The sequence below is a fragment of the Myotis yumanensis genome, unplaced genomic scaffold (genome assembly GCF_028538775.1).
Source record: "Myotis yumanensis isolate MYYU_CA2020_CCGP unplaced genomic scaffold, mMyoYum1.0.hap1 SCAF_13, whole genome shotgun sequence".
In the NCBI taxonomy this organism is placed as follows: domain Eukaryota; kingdom Metazoa; phylum Chordata; class Mammalia; order Chiroptera; family Vespertilionidae; genus Myotis; species Myotis yumanensis.
The window spans coordinates 59611332-59629094 of record NW_027223764.1 but is presented as its reverse complement, the minus strand read 5'-3'; the positions used below and the strand labels follow the sequence as shown (position 1 = coordinate 59629094).

At 54.5% G+C, this 17763-nt stretch overlaps 1 protein-coding gene across 2 annotated transcripts in view; it reads right to left on the bottom strand.

Moving 5' to 3' along the window:
- GRID1 (glutamate ionotropic receptor delta type subunit 1) overlaps window positions 1-17763 on the bottom strand; it is a 629487-nt gene that overhangs the window by 224101 nt on the left and 387623 nt on the right. Inside the window, exon 5 of one of the 2 annotated variants that reach the window (XM_070433218.1) lies at window positions 14389-14442. The exons of the other annotated variant lie outside the window; for it this stretch is intronic. Within the exon in view, the coding sequence (XP_070289319.1) occupies window positions 14389-14442 (54 nt within the window). The remainder of the gene's footprint in view (window positions 1-14388; window positions 14443-17763) is intronic. 2 annotated transcript variants of the gene reach the window in all.

Below are 17763 nucleotides of genomic sequence, written 5' to 3'. Positions count from 1 at the left end.
ATTGCTTTTATTCTGTTGTTAACATTTTAGGAGCCAGTTGGAGCTGCCATTCCCCAGGCACATATCAAGCAGAAAAATAAATACCACGGAGGCTGGATTCGCCTGCTTGCTACAAAGCACTTTAATTATTTTGTTTGCAAAACTTATTTGTTGGTCTCAGGAGAATAATTGAATCTGCTTTTATTTGTGCACAACTGCCCCTCACACTAGGAAAATGAGACCCTATATTTCACATTGACACCTCATGTCTTTTTATCCCTAAGGAGCTAGCGGGAAATTCTAATTTTAGTTGCATTTATAATTTAAAATCCTGACATAGTACAAACAATTTTCCAAAGATTCTTTGAAAATAAAATTGCATGGCCCAGAGCCCTGGAGGGGATGGTTCTGAAGTGTATAGCCCTGTGTGTCACATATCAGCCTGTGCGTGGAAACTGGATATGACTGTACAGACCTGAAAGCATAAATCCAGAGGAAGAGAGGGATACTGGCACAGCAGGTAGGTCAGAGTGTGGGTGCTGACATGGAGAAGTAATAGGGGCTGAGCTCACCTCACTTGAAATAACTAAAAAACCAACAAGCCTATGAAACAACAGTTTTCAGACACTGGACCAAGGCGCAGCTGGACAGGGGTGCAGAGTCAAGAGCGAAGCCGTGAACACGGAGCCTGAACGAGGCTCAGCGACTTCCCAGGTGCAGCCCAAACGGGACCTGCGCAGAGCGGGATGGTTCTTATGAGTTAGGAAGCGAGTTTGGGTTTGAGGAGGTGAGGCGATTGGAAGCCACAAACCAGAATTCCAGGGAAGAATTTGTGCCATGGACCTCAGAGTGACACAAACAAGCCTCGGAAATCCGCAGGAAGGCCTGTGGGTCTGCTGCGCAGTGTTAATCAGCACATCGTGAGGAAACCCACCGAGTCCGCGGGAAGGATCGCCGAGAGGGTCATGTTAACAACCCTCCATAACGGGCCAAATCAGACAAGGAGGAGACGGCTGGCCCTGACCTGCCTACCAAAGCTGCAAAGCACGTCTTGAAAAATCAAAATGTTCCAAAGCAATACAAGTGCGTCCTTGGGAGGAGGTGGGGGAGCTACAGGAATAAGATGGACCTGACCTCACCCCAGCATGTAACACTCACAATGTCTGGCATCTGATTACAAATCACCAGACATGCAAAGACACAGGGAAATACAGCCTATGATGAAGAGAGGACGCAATCCCCAGAAACAAGCCTGGAAATAACAGAGTCTAGAATTAGTACCATATGGCGTTGGAACAGATATTATGAATACTATAAATACAGAGGATGTGCTCAAGATGTTAAATGAAAGTGTGTGCAGGTTAGAAAAGAAGTAAAAGACATAAACTGAATTTCTACAAATAAAAGTTGTGGTGTTTGAGATGACAAATACTCTGGATGCATCAGCTGCGGCTTAGGCTGCAGGAGAAAAATGAGTGAATGTTAAAGTATGGAACAAGAAATCTCCAAAATGAACCACAGGGAAAGAGACTAAAAAGTCAGCGAGCACCAGATGCCAGCGGAACCATTCAAGAACCTAAGAGCAGTCACGTGGGCAGGTCCACAAGGGAGAAGAGAGAAAGAAAAGGCAAAGCAGAAAAAATATTTGAAGAAATAATGGTCAAGCATTTCCTAAATCTGATGAAATCCACACCCAAGCACATAATCAGAAAAAAAATCTCAAAGTAACTAGAGGAAAATGACACTTACACAGAGAAAAATAAAGACTAAAATGACAGCTGTCTTTTCATCAGAAATGAGGCAAGCAGAAGTCACTGAAATGACACCTTTAAAGAATGAAAAACAAAGAGTGGATAACTTACCTCAAGTAGACTAGAACTATCAGAAACTTAGTTAAAATGGACAACTTCCTTAAAAGGCTGAAACTACAAAAACAAACAAACAACAACAACAACAAAAACTCAGAAAGAAACAGATAACCTAATTACCCCAGGAGTATCTACTAAAACATTAGATTTCTTGTTTAAAATCTTCCCATGGAGGGACCCTCTGGGACAGAGGGCATCACCTGCAAATACTGTGTTTGTTTAAGGAACATACAGAATCAATTTCACACAAATCTTTTCAGAATGCTGATGAGAAGGAACATCGCCTCATGTCCCAGGAGGCCCACACTACCCGGTTAGACAGCCAGACAGAGGACTTACAATATAAAAAACTACAAACTAATGTCTCTCGTAGACATAAATACAAAGCTTTTCTAAAGCACCTAGCACTTTAGCTAAAGTGCTCTAGCTCAGTTAAAATCCCACAATTCAAAAGGAGCAAGAGCATCCTAATCACATGGGGTCCATCCGGAGGGAGAGTGGCTTCGCAATTATCTCAATGATGCATAAAAGGCATTTGACAAATCCACTTCCAATTATGTTAAAAACCCTCAGCGAGTAAGTAAAAGGAAACTTCCTCAACCTGCATCTAATTAACTAGAGGCCCAGTGCACAAAATTCATGCACTTGGTGGGCAGGAGAGGGTCCCCTCAGCCTGGCCTGTGACCTCTTGCAGTCTGGGAGCACTCAGGGGATGTCCAACTGACAGCTTAGGCCCGCTCCCCGCAACATAGAGACCAAAGGATAAACAGTCGGACATCCTTAGCACTGCTGTGGAGGCGGGTGAGGCTCCTGCCACCACTGCTGCACTTGTCAGCCATGAGTTCAAGAGTGCACTGACCACCAGGAGGCAGCTCCTGCATTGAAATCTGCCCCCTGGTGGTCAGTGCACATCATAGTGACCAGTCATTCCACCGTCAGGCCGAAACCAGCTCTCCGACATCCCCCAAGGGGTCCCAGAATGAGAGAGGGTACAGGCCAGGCCGAGGGACCTCACCGGTGCATGATTGGGGCCAGTGAAGGACACGGGAGGTTGGCCAACTGGGGAGGGACCACAAGAGGACTCCAGGGCATGTCTGGCCTGTCTCACTCAGTCCTGATCGGCCGGACCCCAGCAGCGAGCTAACCTACTAATCAGAGCATCTGACCCCTGGTGGTCAGTGCATGTCATAGTAAGTGGTTGAGCGGCCTTAGCATATCATTAGCATATTATACTTTTATTGGTTGAATGGTCGACCAGACAACCAGACACTTAGCATATTAGGCTTTTATTATATAGGATAGTGAAAAGCTGGATGGTTTTCCTAAGATCCAGAAAAAGACAAAGATATCCATTCTTCCTGCTTCTGCTCAACATTGTTCTGGAGGCTCCAGAAAAAGAAAAGAAGGAGATCGAGATTGGAGAAGGAGAACAGAACTGTCTTTATTCCCAGACAGCAGGGAATCCACCAAAGAAGCCACCAGACCTTATATGTATGTCTAGCAAGATTGTGATACAAAGTTAATGCTCAGAAATTGCTCACAACTATCAATTGCAAATTTAAATTCAAAAGTCAATACCATTTATAATATGAATGGATGAGCTGAACAAGGCCAATACACTGCAAAACACTGTAAAAATAATTAAGGAGGATATAAATAAATGAAAAGATACCCCTTGTTCATAGATCATAAGACAATATTGTGAAGATCTCAATTATGCCTCCAGTCATCTTTAGATTCAACATAATAGAAATTAAAATCCTAGAAACTGACAAGTTAATTCTAAAACTTATATAGAGGCAGGGCCAGGGCTGGGGCAAGCGCTTGCCCAGGCTTGTGAGGGGCCCCCCTTAACCCTGAGCCTCTGATGCCACACGCTCCCCTTAGTCCCAGCTCTGAGGCGGGTGAAGGACCTAGAAGGATGAAAGTGGAGTTTTAGAAAAGGAAAAGGCAGGGAACTTACTTCACTTGATTTCACGGTAACTAAAAAGCTGCCACCATACCGTGCGGCCCTGGGGTGACGGCAGACACGCAGGTAAACCGAACAGAAGGGAGGCCAGGAGCAGTGAAGGCCGGTGACTTTTGGCAAAAAAGTCCAAAGGGGAAAGGATGCTATTTTCAACCAGTAGCATGGAAAAGTTAAATATCCAGGGACAAAAATAAAACAAAATTAATCTGAGCCTTTACTGCAACCCATGCAAAAATTAACCATCAATACACACAACAGCATGAATTTCAAAATCATTATGCTGAGAACAGCGAGTGTACTGTCTAATTCCATCGATATGGAAGTCCAGGATTGCAAAGTCATCTACAGTGACAGACGCGTCCAAGGCCGCGTGGGTGGGGCCGTGGGGAAATGCACGGGCATGCGGAAAGTTGAGGGAATACCAGTGCTTGTACGTCAGGACTCTAAGTTCCATGCCATTGGTGTCTGCTCAGCATCTCAGCCCAAGCTGCACCCCCGCCCCGTCCGCACTCCCAGTCCTGGGGCTCACTGCTGGGGCTGCTCTTCATCCCACCAAGGCAGTGAGCTGGGGGCTGAGGCACAAGGACCAAGGACTCAAGAGAGAGCCGAGCCCCTTCTCCTAAGCCAGCGCCTGCTGTGCTGCGGGGATTCCCGCCAGGACCCCGCTGTAAGGTGCGGGTTCCACAGCAGCACCCGCACACCTGCACACAGGCCAGGGAGTGACCCAGAACCCGCTTCTTACCCTGAAACTTCTCCCCCAGGAGGATGTAGGAGGCCCGGAGGTCGGCGTGGAGGGCACGAGGGCCCAGGGAGCAGGCGTCTCTGAGGGAAGGATCCCGTGCCCCCTCCCTTTCTCTCCCCTGTCTCAGGCCTCAGCCTCTGCAGCCCCTTCAGCCAGGGACCCAGGGCCAGCGGCTCCTTCAGCCATGGACCCAGGGCCAGCGGCTCCTTCAGCCATGGACCCAGGGCCAGCGGCCCCTTCAGCCATGGACCCAGGGCCAGCGCAGGGCAGGACCAGCGGGTGTCCTGGGCTGAGCCACAGGAGCTCCTGTCCGCTGCCTTCCCTGGCCCTGGACCCGCTCTTTCCCTTCTATTGGGTGAAAATCAGAGACACTGTCATGACTTTTCTGTTCATTAAGGTTAATAGAAAATGATATGTTACTTTAAGTTGCAAAACCAAGCTTTGATTCAAAATTTAAAGTGATCTAATCCAATATAATAATTGAAAGACGTACTTGACTTCGTGCAGAAATGTTGACCCTTAAAATACATAAACCATCATGTGTCTCCATTGAGGCGCCACGGGGACAGTGGGTCTGGAGGGGGGCACAAGAGGGGCCGGGGGGGGGCAGGGGGGCAGGGGGGCAGGAGGGGCTGAATCCCCAGCGGGTCTCTGTGGGGCCCTACACCCGCCTTTTCTGAGCCTCAGTTCACCTTCCACTCCGGTGTTAGCAATGCCCCTGGGAAGGTGGCCGTAAACACGCAGCCGGATGACAAAGGACTGCGGCATCTTCATAGAGGATGAGAGCAAATGTCACAGAATTAGAAACAGACACAATCAATAGTAAATGTTCAAAGTGTTTGACTTGGCTAACAAGCAAAGAAATACAAATTAAAACAATGCATGAGGCTTCCTTCACCTATAATGTTGGTAAAAATGAAAACTGTTGATTCCTGTTGTGTTCACGAGACATGAGGGGGCGGGGACAGGCTTGCGGGGCCGCAGCTCTGAGCTCCGCCCCCAGTCGGCGGCTGAGGGGGCGTCTGGCTGCGGTGAACCTACAATAGTACTAACAGGCCAAGCCCCCAACACCGAGAAGACTTACATGAGTCATGATTCTTCCAATTGACAGCTACCCCAAGACCACTAGACATCCCCACGACTGTGCCCTGACACGCTGACATGTGAGTGATAGGTTACCAATTGAAAACAGTTGGGCACAAACTGAACATAACAGGAAAACCTCAATTTGGCAAAATATCTGACATATGTAGCTGTTTGAAAGGATAATTCATTGGCATATTAATTTGCATTTTGTTCTATAATAGAAGAACCAGAAAGAAGTATAACAATTTTTCTCTGCTTCTCTTCTATCCTTGCCCTCCCACATCACCATGCCCCCTGCAAGCCCACAGAGGGGGCAGCCCCCTCTCACGCCCACAGAGGGGGCAGCCCCCCCTCACGCCCACAGAGGGAGCAGTCCCCGCACACCCACAGAGGGGGCAGCCCCCGCACGCCCACAGAGGGAGCAGTCCCCGCACGCCCACAGAGGGAGCGGTCCCCGCACGCCCACAGAGGGAGCGGTCCCCGCACGCCCACAGAGGGAGCGGCCCCCTCTCACGCCCACAGAGGGAGCAGCCCCCTCTCACGCCCACAGAGGGAGCAGTCCCCGCACACCCACAGAGGGGGCAGTCCCCCACACACCCACAGAGGGAGCAGCCCCCGCACACCCACAGAGGGGGCAGTCCCCCACACACCCACAGAGGGAGCAGCCCCCTCTCACGCCCACAGAGGGGGCAGCCCCCCCGCACGCCCACAGAGGGAGCAGTCCCCACACACCCACAGAGGGAGCAGTCCCCACACACCCACAGAGGGAGCAGCCCCCGCACACCCACAGAGGGAGCGGTCCCCACACGCCCACAGAGGGAGCGGTCCCCACACGCCCACAGAGGGGGCAGTCCCCCACACACCCACAGAGGGAGCGGTCCCCACACGCCCACAGAGGGAGCGGTCCCCACACGCCCACAGAGGGAGCAGTCCCCACACGCCCACAGAGGGAGCGGTCCCCACACGCCCACAGAGGGAGCAGTCCCCACACGCCCACAGAGGGGGCAGTCCCCCACACGCCCACAGAGGGGGCAGTCCCCACACGCCCACAGAGGGGGCAGTCCCCCACACGCCCACAGAGGGGGCAGCCCCCGCACACCCACAGAGGGGGCAGTCCCCCACACGCCCACAGAGGGGGCAGCCCCCGCACACCCACAGAGGGGGCAGTCCCTGCACACCCACAGAGGGAGCGGTCCCCACACGCCCACAGAGGGGGCAGCCCCCCACACACCCACAGAGGGAGCAGCCCCCGCACACCCACAGAGGGGGCAGTCCCCCACACACCCACAGAGGGGGCAGTCCCCCACACACCCACAGAGGGAGCAGTCCCCACACACCCACAGAGGGAGCAGCCCCCGCACACCCACAGAGGGGGCAGTCCCCCACACACCCACAGAGGGAGCGGTCCCCACACGCCCACAGAGGGAGCAGTCCCCGCACGCCCACAGAGGGGGCAGTCCCCCACACACCCACAGAGGGAGCGGTCCCCACACGCCCACAGAGGGAGCGGTCCCCACACGCCCACAGAGGGAGCAGTCCCCACACGCCCACAGAGGGAGCGGTCCCCACACGCCCACAGAGGGGGCAGTCCCCCACACGCCCACAGAGGGGGCAGCCCCCGCACACCCACAGAGGGGGCAGTCCCCCACACGCCCACAGAGGGGGCAGCCCCCGCACACCCACAGAGGGGGCAGTCCCCCACACGCCCACAGAGGGGGCAGCCCCCGCACACCCACAGAGGGGGCAGCCCCCGCACACCCACAGAGGGAGCGGTCCCCACACGCCCACAGAGGGGGCAGCCCCTCATGCTCTAGGAAGTGTGAGCTGCCCTTTCTTGTGAGATGTTTCCCTCCGCTAAGGAGGTGAACTGACAACGGCTGGCGAGGCTTCTGAGGCTTAGAGAGGGAAGGCGTCCCAGGGCTCAAGCAAGGAGGTGCCAGTGCAGGTGGAGGGGCGGGGAGGCACTGTGGGCTGGCGCCCCACCGTCATCCCTGGAGATGCAGAGAGGCCTGGCTGGGCCTTGAGGGAAGGCGGGCCTTGCTGGAGCTTCCTGTGTCTAGAAGCCTTTCCAGGACTGACCTTGACAAAGAGTAAACCCAGGTGCCTTCGCAGGACCCAGAGGGCATGGAGGGAGCCGCTGGTCGCAGCTGGGATCGGGCATCCTGATCCGCCAGATGGGAGCTCACCGGATCCCATCTGTGTACAGTGACGTCTGTGAAGCGTGTGAGCAGGCTGGGCACATGCTGGACACTCCACAACCCGTGTCCATGCCTCCTGGGAAGCCCGCGGCCACTGCTCCTGCCAGGAGGTATTCACTGGCCTCACAAAGTGGGCTTCTCAGCGGCTCAGGCCAGGAGCCCCCCTGCACCTGGTGGGGTGCCAGGCAGGAGGCGAGGGCCTGGGGCTCCTCAGCCCTCAGCAGCCGCCTGTTTGAAAGGTGCACACCGCACCCTGCTCCGACCACTGACAGTTACAGAGCACCTCGCCCTCCTTCCTGAAACTGCACGGCATTCATCTGGGATTTCCCAACCGCTCTGAGAGACAGGCCAGGGCAGGATGTGCTCTGGTTAGAGATGGCGGAAAAGAACCAGAGCGGAGCCCACGTCCAATGAGCCTAATGAGCCCTTAGAAGCCATTTTCGACACCTCACCAGGGGCTCTGGTGGCTGGAACTGTCTCCCACATAGCAGCCTTAAAGCAGTCTCTTGGGGAGCCCCAGCAGGGCCCTGCCAAGCCTGCCCGTGCTGCGCGTGAAGGCAGCAGAAGTGTGTCTGCATGTGTGCACATGTGTCTGTGTATGAATATATGCATGTGTGTACACATGTGAGTGTGTGTGTGTGCACACATTTGCTTCTGCCTCTCCCTGCAACATGACAATTCTCCTGGGTGGCCAAGAGGGGTAATACCAGTGTAGAAGGCAGGGAATGGGGTCTTTCTGACAGGAATCGTGAGTCATCCGAGTCCATCAAAATCAGGTAGCAGGAAGGGCGAGGGGCAGGGAGCATGACAGGCATGATGGGCAGGAAGCGTGATGGGCAGGAAGCATGATAAGCAGGAAGCATGATAAGCAGGAAGCATGATGGGCAGAAAGCGTGATGGGCAGGAAGAGTGATGGGCAGGAAGCATGATGGGCAGGAAACGTGATGGGCAGGAAGCGTGATGGGCAGGAAATGTGATGGGCAGGAAGCGTGATGGGCAGGAAACATGATGGGCAGGAAGCGTGATGGGCAGGAAGCATGATAAGCAGGAAGCATGATAAGCAGGAAGCATGATGGGCAGGAAGCGTGATGGGCAGGAAACGTGATGGGCAGGAAGCGTGGTGGGCAGGAAGCGTGATGGGCAGGAAACGTGATGGGCAGGAAGCGTGATGGGCAGGAAATGTGATGGGCAGGAAGCGTGATGGGCAGGAAACGTGATGGGCAGGAAGAGTGATGGGCAGGAAGCGTGATGGGCAGTAAGCGTGATGGGCAGGAAGCATGATAAGCAGGAAGCATGATGGGCAGGAAACGTGATGGGCAGTAAGCGTGATGGGCAGGAAACGTGATGGGCAGGAAACGTGATGGGCAGTAAGCGTGATGGGCAGGAAACGTGATAAGAAGGAAACGTGATGGGCCGGAAATGTGATGGGCAGGAAGCGTGGTGGGCAGGAAGCGTGATGGGCAGGAAGCGTGATGGGCAGGAAGCGTGATGGGCAGAAAACGTGATGGGCAGGAAGCGTGATGGGCAGGAAACGTGATGGGCAGGAAGAGTGATGGGCAGGAAGCGTGATGGGCAGGAAATGTGATGGGCAGGAAGCGTGATGGGCAGGAAGCATGATGGGCAGGAAGCGTGATGGGCAGGAAATGTGATGGGCAGGAAGCGTGATGGGCAGGAAACGTGATGGGCAGGAAGAGTGATGGGCAGGAAGCGTGATGGGCAGGAAGCGTGATGGGCAGGAAGCATGATAAGCAGGAAGCATGATGGGCAGGAAACGTGATGGGCAGGAAGCATGATGGGCAGGAAACGTGATGGGCAGTAAGCGTGATGGGCAGGAAACGTGATGGGCAGGAAACGTGATGGGCAGTAAGCGTGATGGGCAGGAAACGTGATAAGAAGGAAACGTGATGGGCTGGAAATGTGATGGGCAGGAAGCGTGATGGGCAGGAAACATGATGGGCAGGAAGCGTGATGGGCAGGAAGCGTGATGGGCAGGAAGCGTGATGGGCAGGAAGAGTGATGGGAAGGAAACGTGATGGGCAGGAAACGTGATGAGCAGTAAGCGTGATGGGCAGGAAACGTGATGGGCAGGAAACGTGATGGGCAGGAAACGTGATGGGCAGGAAGCGTGATGGACAGGAAGCGTGATGGTCAGGAGGAGTGATGGACAGGAAGAGTGATGGGCAGGAAACCAATGGGCAGGCACGCAGTGCGAGCGGTTGTTAAGACTCAGCCAGCACTCCCTTCTGACTGTCCCCCCACAACCCACACACAACAGCGGTGGGAACCCTGACTCACTCCTGACAGTGCCCAAGGCAGCCAGGCCTTCCCAGCTCCTCCCTCCTAGGGCGTGGGGCTTGACTAGCTCCTGCAGCCTTGCCCGTGGCAGGTGGGCCATGCATGTTTCTCACCCGGAAGCCATGTGGGTGAGAAGCACCTCTTGGCTTCTCCTGGGCGGCGCAGTGCCAAGCGGGGCTCTGTTTGGTCCCCAGGAGACCAGTCACCAGACCCAGTGTGGAGACAGCACCGGAGGAGGACGCTGGGCCCGGGAAGAGCCAGGCCTGGGCTGTCCGTGAGAGGAGGAAGGAAAGGCCTTGGAGGAAGGCGGCCAGCCCGCCCGCTCCTCGGGAGGATGCTGTGTGCTGAGATCACTGCTGGGGCCGCTGACCTCGAGGATGGTTCAAGGACAAGGCTCACAGACCTTGCCAGGTTGGGAAGGCAAGCTGTCCTTTGATGGAAGAGCGCCCCCACATGGATAAGACTGTGAGCCTCAGGGGAAGGCAGGTGGCGAGAGCAACCAAAGAACTGGTCTGCACACATGCATGACCCTTGGACAGGGACCGGTGTGCTGAAGGCCTGTGGCGGTGGGGCGGCTAGAAGGGGCACAGTGGGGTGAGGAAGGGGACATCTGTAATGCCTTCAACAATGAAGAGTTTTAAAAAGAGTAAAAACAGAGTGCTTGCTGTAAACCAGAGCCATCTCCTCGCGCCTCCTCAGCTCCCTGAGCAGCCCTGCGAGCAGAGGAGGAAACTGGCTTCACAGAAGGAAGCCAAACAGGCGGCCAAGTCACAGGAGTGGCCAGCCTGGAGCCAAACCAGCCCTCAGCCCTCCCAACGCGGCCGAGGCAGCCTGGCACCTCCGGGCCTGCAGAGGCCCGAGGACACTGCGTGGCAGCTGCCCTGCGTCTCAGACACGATTCGAGGGAACCGGCCTTGTTCCTTACAGACATGGTCATGTGACAGGTACTAGCTTCTTCCTGACCTTTTGTACATCCTTTCACCTTTTCCATAGAAGTTTTTTAAAATAAGGTAAAATAACATAAAGGGAACAACGGGAATAAATATAATAATGAAAAATAACTGTTTTCTAATACAACTTTCCACAACAACTTATTACTGCTTCCAAATTATGACAAATTTCAAACATTGCTGGGAATTAGGCATTTAGCACTCAGTGTGCCCAGCGTGGGGCACAGGTAAGGGGGCACAGGTAAGGGGGCAGTGTTGGTGCCCAGCATGGGGCACAGGTAAGGGGGCACAGGTGAGGGGGCAGTGTTGGTGCCCAGCATGGGGCACAGGTAAGGGGGCACAGGTGAGGGGGCAGTGTGGCATAGGCTGTTGCTTGCATTTGGAGTCATTCATACCTAAGTTCAAATCCTGCCTCTGCCCTGATTAAGTTACACTGAAGAGCCATCATGTCTCTGAGCTGCCTCGTGCCTGCAAGTGGGAGAGCACAAGGTGAAGGGCCCAGGGACTCAGTACCCCAACCCACCCCTCCCGCAGCCCCAGGCAATCACATCCCCTGCAGCGGCCTGGATCCCTCCTCCTGTTTGAAACGGTTCCTTCCTTCACGTGGCTTCCAGGACCCCACCTGCATCAGCAATATCAGTGTTCCGACTGAGCGAAAAGTATCTAAGAACTTCAACTAAAAGCAGATGGTCAAAAAGGACAACACAGCTAGACCCAAGTATGAAAGGCCATCAAGAATCATACTTTAGCCTGGCTGGCGTGGCTCAGTGATTGAGCGTAGACCTATGAACCAGGAGGTCATGGTTTGATTCCTGGTCAGGACACATGGCCGGGGAGTGGGCTTGATCCCCAGTGCAGGGTGGGCAGGAGGCAGCCAATCAATGTTTCTCTCTCATCATTGATGTTTCTATCTTTCTCTCCCTCTCCCTTTCTCTCTGAAATCAATAAAAATATATTTTAAAAAAAGAAACGTACTTTAAACATAAAGAAACAAATCAGTTAAAAGTGTTAATCGAATCTGTAAGGGCTGCAGTAATATCAGATAAAGTGCGTTTCAGAGAAAAAAGTTGCTTCATAATGATAACAGGTTGATTAATCAACTGGACATAAAATCCTAAACAGTTATGCCTCTTAGAACAAAGCCTAAAAATATGTTAAACAGCAACTGGTAAAACTGCAAGGAGAGGAAGGCAGTCACACGGAAGTGGAATATTTGATCTCTCCCTCAATAACTGAGGACGAGTAGACGGAAAGCACCAAGGATGCGGAAGACACACACAACACCATCAGCTACATTGCCTGGCTGCGTTCACAGGGCAACCACAGACCTTCAAATGCACGGGAAACACTGATCACGAACGACCACACGCTGGACTGCAAATAAGCCTCAGAGATTTAACAGGCGTCAAAGAGCAGAAACTGTTCTCTAACTACACGGAGCTAATTAAACAGCAGCGAGAGAAAAGCCCTAAATGCCTGAAAACTAAGTAACACACCTCGGAGCAGCCATGGGTCAAAGAAGAAATCAAAGGTAATGCAGAAAGTGCTTCGAACTGAATAGCAATGAATACACACATATCAAAATGTGGGGGACGCCATTAAATCACTTAAGTGAAATGTGTAGCGTAAATCCATGATCTCAGCTCCCCCCAAGGAAGATGCAGATACAGAAGGCAACTAAGCACAGGCAGATGCTTGGCATCGGTCGGGAAATGAAGTCGCAAGCACCGCAGCGCCAGACACACCACTCCGGTGGCCGGTCTGAGCCCATCACCCCGGGACGGGAGAAGGCGCGAAGCCACAGGACTTCTCAGAGAACTTGAAAGTGTCTTAAAAAGTCAAACATGTATCTACCATCTGACCCGGCAATTCCACGCGTAAATATGCACCCCAGAATGAAAGCAGGTATCCATACAAAGACTTTCACAGGAATGTTCACAGCAGCCTTTTTTGTAATCATCAAAAATCTAGACCAGCCTTAGTCGGTTTGGCTCAGTGGATAGAGCGTCAGCCTGTGGACTGAAGGGTCCCATGTTTGATTCTGGTCAGGGCACATGCCCAAGTTGCAGGTTCGATTCCCAGTGTGGGAAGTGCAGGAGGCAGCTGATCAATGATACTCTCTCATCATTAGTGTTTCTATCTCTCTCTGCCTCTCCCTTTCTCTCTGAAGTCAATAAAAATGGAGGAATTCTTCAGGAGGTGGGCATATGATGATGGAGGAGGAAGAGGAGGAGGAGGAGGAGGAGGAGGGGGAATCCTTCAGGGGGTGGGCATGTGGTGATGGAGGAGGAGGAGGAGGAAGAGGGGGAGGAAGAGGAGGAGGAGGGGGAGGAGGGGGAATCCTTCAGGGGGTGGGCATGTGGTGATGGAGGAGGAGGAGGAGGAAGAGGAAGAGGAGGAGGAATCCTTCAGGGGGTGGGCATGTGGTGATGGAGGAGGAAGAGGAGGAGGAGGAGGAGGAGGAGGAGGAGGAAGAGGAATCCTTCAGGGGGTGGGCATGTGGTGATGGATGAAGGAGGAGGAAGAGGAGGAGGAGAAGGGGGAGGAGGAGGGGGAGGGAGTGGGGGATCCTTCAGGAGAGCTGGCTTGTGGTTACACCCTCTCCTCTGCAGCACCTGCCCGGGAGGAGGCCAAGGCGTGATTACTGAAGAGGCTGCCAAGCCACAGAGGAACCTGGTGTCGCCATGCCTTCCAGGGCCAAACCAGTGGGACAGCCAGTCAGTGGGGAGACTTCCCATTCATCGCCTTTAAATGTTAAAATCATCCGGCCCCACTAGCTGGTTGAGAATGTGCACACTCCCACACCTGTACTCACATGTGCACACTCACTCACACTCACAAACATACTTATGCATACACATGTATCCATACACACTCGCACACACATTCTACATACATGTACTAGTATGCTCACACAGTCAGGTGACACCCACACCTGCAACCTCCTGCAGGAAACGCAGCCTCTGTCCCTTCTCATTCTTTTGTCCTCCTCCTCTGCCCCCCATTCTCTAGCCTACCTTAGTCTCTCCAGCCTCCCTCACCCTCACGGAACACCTGATACAACTTCTCTGTGACACTCAGCTTCTCTGGGGCCTCAAGTGCAGACGCGTTCCCTGGTTCCCACCTGCTCCAGAGCATCCTGGCAGGTCCTGGCAGGTCTCCGACCTCCTGTGTGGGCGCAGTGGAGTCTGGAATCCACTGCAGCACCCCAAGTCAGAACTGGACGTGAAAAGCTCATCCCCACTTTCCCCAAGGGCGGGAGGCTCAGTGAAGGCACGCCCTCCCCTTTCTGGGCTCCTACCTCATTGACGAAGACCCAGTGGCTGTCCTTGGAAGCCAGGTTGGTCTCCACGGCCTGCAGAGAGAAAGGAAAGCCACATGAACAGAAGCAGCCGGAAGCTGCAGGCATCAGGATGATCGTTGAGACAGGGGTGGTAAACATGGTTCTCGCGAAGTTTTCCCCACAGGCTGTCCCCTGGGGTCAGCTCTGGCGGCCTTGGCTCCGCGGCATCTGAATGCAGATGTCTGAGTTCCAGCTGCCCCAGAGCCGCGTGCCAGCCATCCTGCAGGCATCTCAGAGCCGGCACCCCTCCCCCGGAGAGTGCCCACCAACACTTCTCTGCAGGGGCGGGGGGGGAGGAGTGTCCCCTCGGTCCAGGCCAGGTGAGAGGGTGGGAAGTCTGGAGGGGGTTTGTGATAGTGGGTCCAGTTGTGCTGAGTGACACCTGGGAAGATGTGCTCACCACTGGGGCGCCCATCGGCCTTCAGTGCTCAGGACCCATAGAACTGGCTCTTTCTCTCCTGGGCAGTGCCCCACCCCTCCCGTTCTCTCTCTACCCCATAGCGCTCGCCATTTCTGTGCTTGAAGAGTTACCGGTATTTATTTTTGCTGTCTATCTCCTCCACCAGGTGGGGGTCTCCATGAGGTCAGGGGCCATGTCTATTCTGGTCACAGTATGTTCTAGAAACTTACAACATAACCAGCACATAGTAGGTGTTCAATAAATGTTGAAGGCGTGAATGAACTGTTGGTGGGCAGAGCAGAGAGGAGCCTGTCACGTACATTGCTCTCAGATATCTCTGAGTTCCTTTTGGGGAAAAGCAGGGAGAACGGACAGTTTGCAAGCCTGTGCTGTTAAGTCCTTCCACCTGCATGGCCACATACTCGCTTAGTGCCCAGCCCTGGCAGAGTGCTACCAGATCCTAGTCCTCTTTTATTTTCTTTTTTTTTTTTTTTTTGTATTTTTGCAATGTAATGTTTACCCTTTTAGTTGAAAAATACAGAAAAGTAGTTTTAAAAATGTGCCAAAGTAGTAAAATGCCCCATTGTCCCTCCAATTTCCCCCCTCGAGGTCATTTGAAGTGTTTCCATCCAGAAGAGTCTGGTCACACCTGCAAGCACACATCAGACAGCTGTCTTTACTAACAGTGTCATTGAACACACACCAGGCGACATCGGTCACTCCTGACTTATCGGTGTATCAGGAATGGCCTTCCTGGTCAGGACCGAGATCTGAGTCCTCTCAGCAGATGAGCACACAGGTAACCCCGCGCGTGAGGGCCCGGCCTCAGCACTGTCACCGCATCAGCAAGGACGCATTTGCTGGCTGACAGCAACATGTGGAGACCGCGCCTGGGGGTTCTCGCCACCATGTCCCCACAGATGGAATCATGGCACGGAACAGCAGGGTCGGCACAGGATCTCCCGGGTCATCGGGTGGAGACACAGACCCTTCTCCAGACATGGACAGAGCACCAGCCCACAGACAGAGCGCCAGCCCACGGACAGAGCACCAGCCCACGAACAGAGCACCAGCCCACGGACAGAGCTCCAGCCCACGGACAGAGCGCCAGCCCACGGACAGAGCGCCAGCCCACGGACAGAGAGCCAGCCCACGGACAGAGCTCCAGCCCACGGACAGAGCTCTAGCCCACGGACAGAGCGTCAACCCACGGACAGAGCTCCAGCCCACGGACAGAGAGCCAGCCCACGGACAGAGCTCCAGCCCACGGACAGAGCGCCAGCCCACGGACAGAGCGCCAGCCCACGGACAGAGAGCCAGCCCACGGACAGAGCTCCAGCCCACGGACAGAGCACCAGCCCACGGACAGAGCACCAGACCACAGACAGAGCACCAGACCACAGACAGAGCTCCAGCCCACAGACAGAGCTCCAGCCCACGGACAGAGAGCCAGCCCACGGACAGAGCTCCAGCCCACGGACAGAACACCAGCCCACGGACAGAGCACCAGCCCACGGACAGAGCACCAGCCCACAGACAGAGCACCAGACCACAGACAGAGCTCCAGCCCACGGACAGAGCTCCAGCTGACGGACAATGCCACTGTCAGCACATGTAGCAGCCTCTGGCCCGGCCTGTTCCCTGGTGATGGGAAGAAAAGATCTTTGCTTTCAAGGCTGAGAAAACACCATCACTAGCAGCTTTGCCCGCCACCCCAGGTTAACCTCTTCTCATCGCCTGGGACCACTACTGCACTTGCATTCCTTAAGTGGGAGCCTGTGTCGCTTCCTCTTGGTCTAAAGGAATAGTCAATGGAGGGGAAACCCTGCACCTGGAGGCCTTCCAGCCACATTGCTGAGCATTTATTTTACCACGTGCAAAGGCCCGATTATTTCTGTGTCCATTGTTGGCAGCTTATCGAGGCACCTTATCTAGGAGCATACGATCATGAAAGCTTGTGGACAATTGGCATCTTTTTAAGCCCAACCCTAACCCTTCAGAACTTTTCCCTGGGAGCCCAGGGCCTGTATGTTCCCAGTGACAGGCATGGAGTAAGTCTAAGACCTGCTTCCCCTTTGCACAACAGGCCTTTTAAGAAGGCCTGCCTCCGTGCAGCGTCAGCCTCCGTGCCACGTGTGAAGGGAGTGCAACCCTCATCCGCACTCCCGTTTGCAAGGCAGGGGAGTGGCTGTGGTGGATTTGAGAAGCAAAAGCAACCATCACGGGGCCTGAGTGTCAGAAGTTATGCCAGAACCACGAGGAAGCTGTGGTTATCACGGAATCATCTCAGGCACTCGGGGCTCCCAGGGCCTGCCTGCTTGGGGAAAGAACCCGCGATTCTAGTCCAGCTACTGCTGTTCACTCGGCCTTCCCTCCAGAACCTCTTGGGGTGTTGCTCTCACAGGAAAACTGCCCAATGTCCCCCGATTCTGTGGCTCCTGCTTCGGGGACATCGTACTCCTGGACCCCGTGGGGCTCCCTGGATTCTCTGTGGGTCTCTTTTCCAAACTGTCTCCCAGGCCTTTCCCGGGAGACAGCCCCTGACCATGTGAGTTGTGGTTCCCACCTCACCCAGTGCCCTGCTGAGCTCCCTGGAAGCCCTCACCGCTGGGCGGCAGGAGACACGGCCATCTGAGCACGTGCCCGCAGGTGGTGGGAGGTGGTCGCTTGAGGGCGGTGGAGCCAGGCAACCATTCCCAGCCACACAGGCCCCAGCGGACCATGTGGCAGTTTTTTCACCTGCAGACTCCCAACCCTCCTCTGGGGAATGCAAACAAGGCTCTCTGCTGAGGGGCATCTGAGCCTGCTGCCTGGGAGTCCAGGGAAGGTGGGGTGAGGGCTGGCCATCGCCCGCCCTGAGCAGGTCCAGCCCAGACCCTGAGCTCAGCCCTCTGCACACAACGCCCACTCGTGCTCACAGCAGCCACTGATCA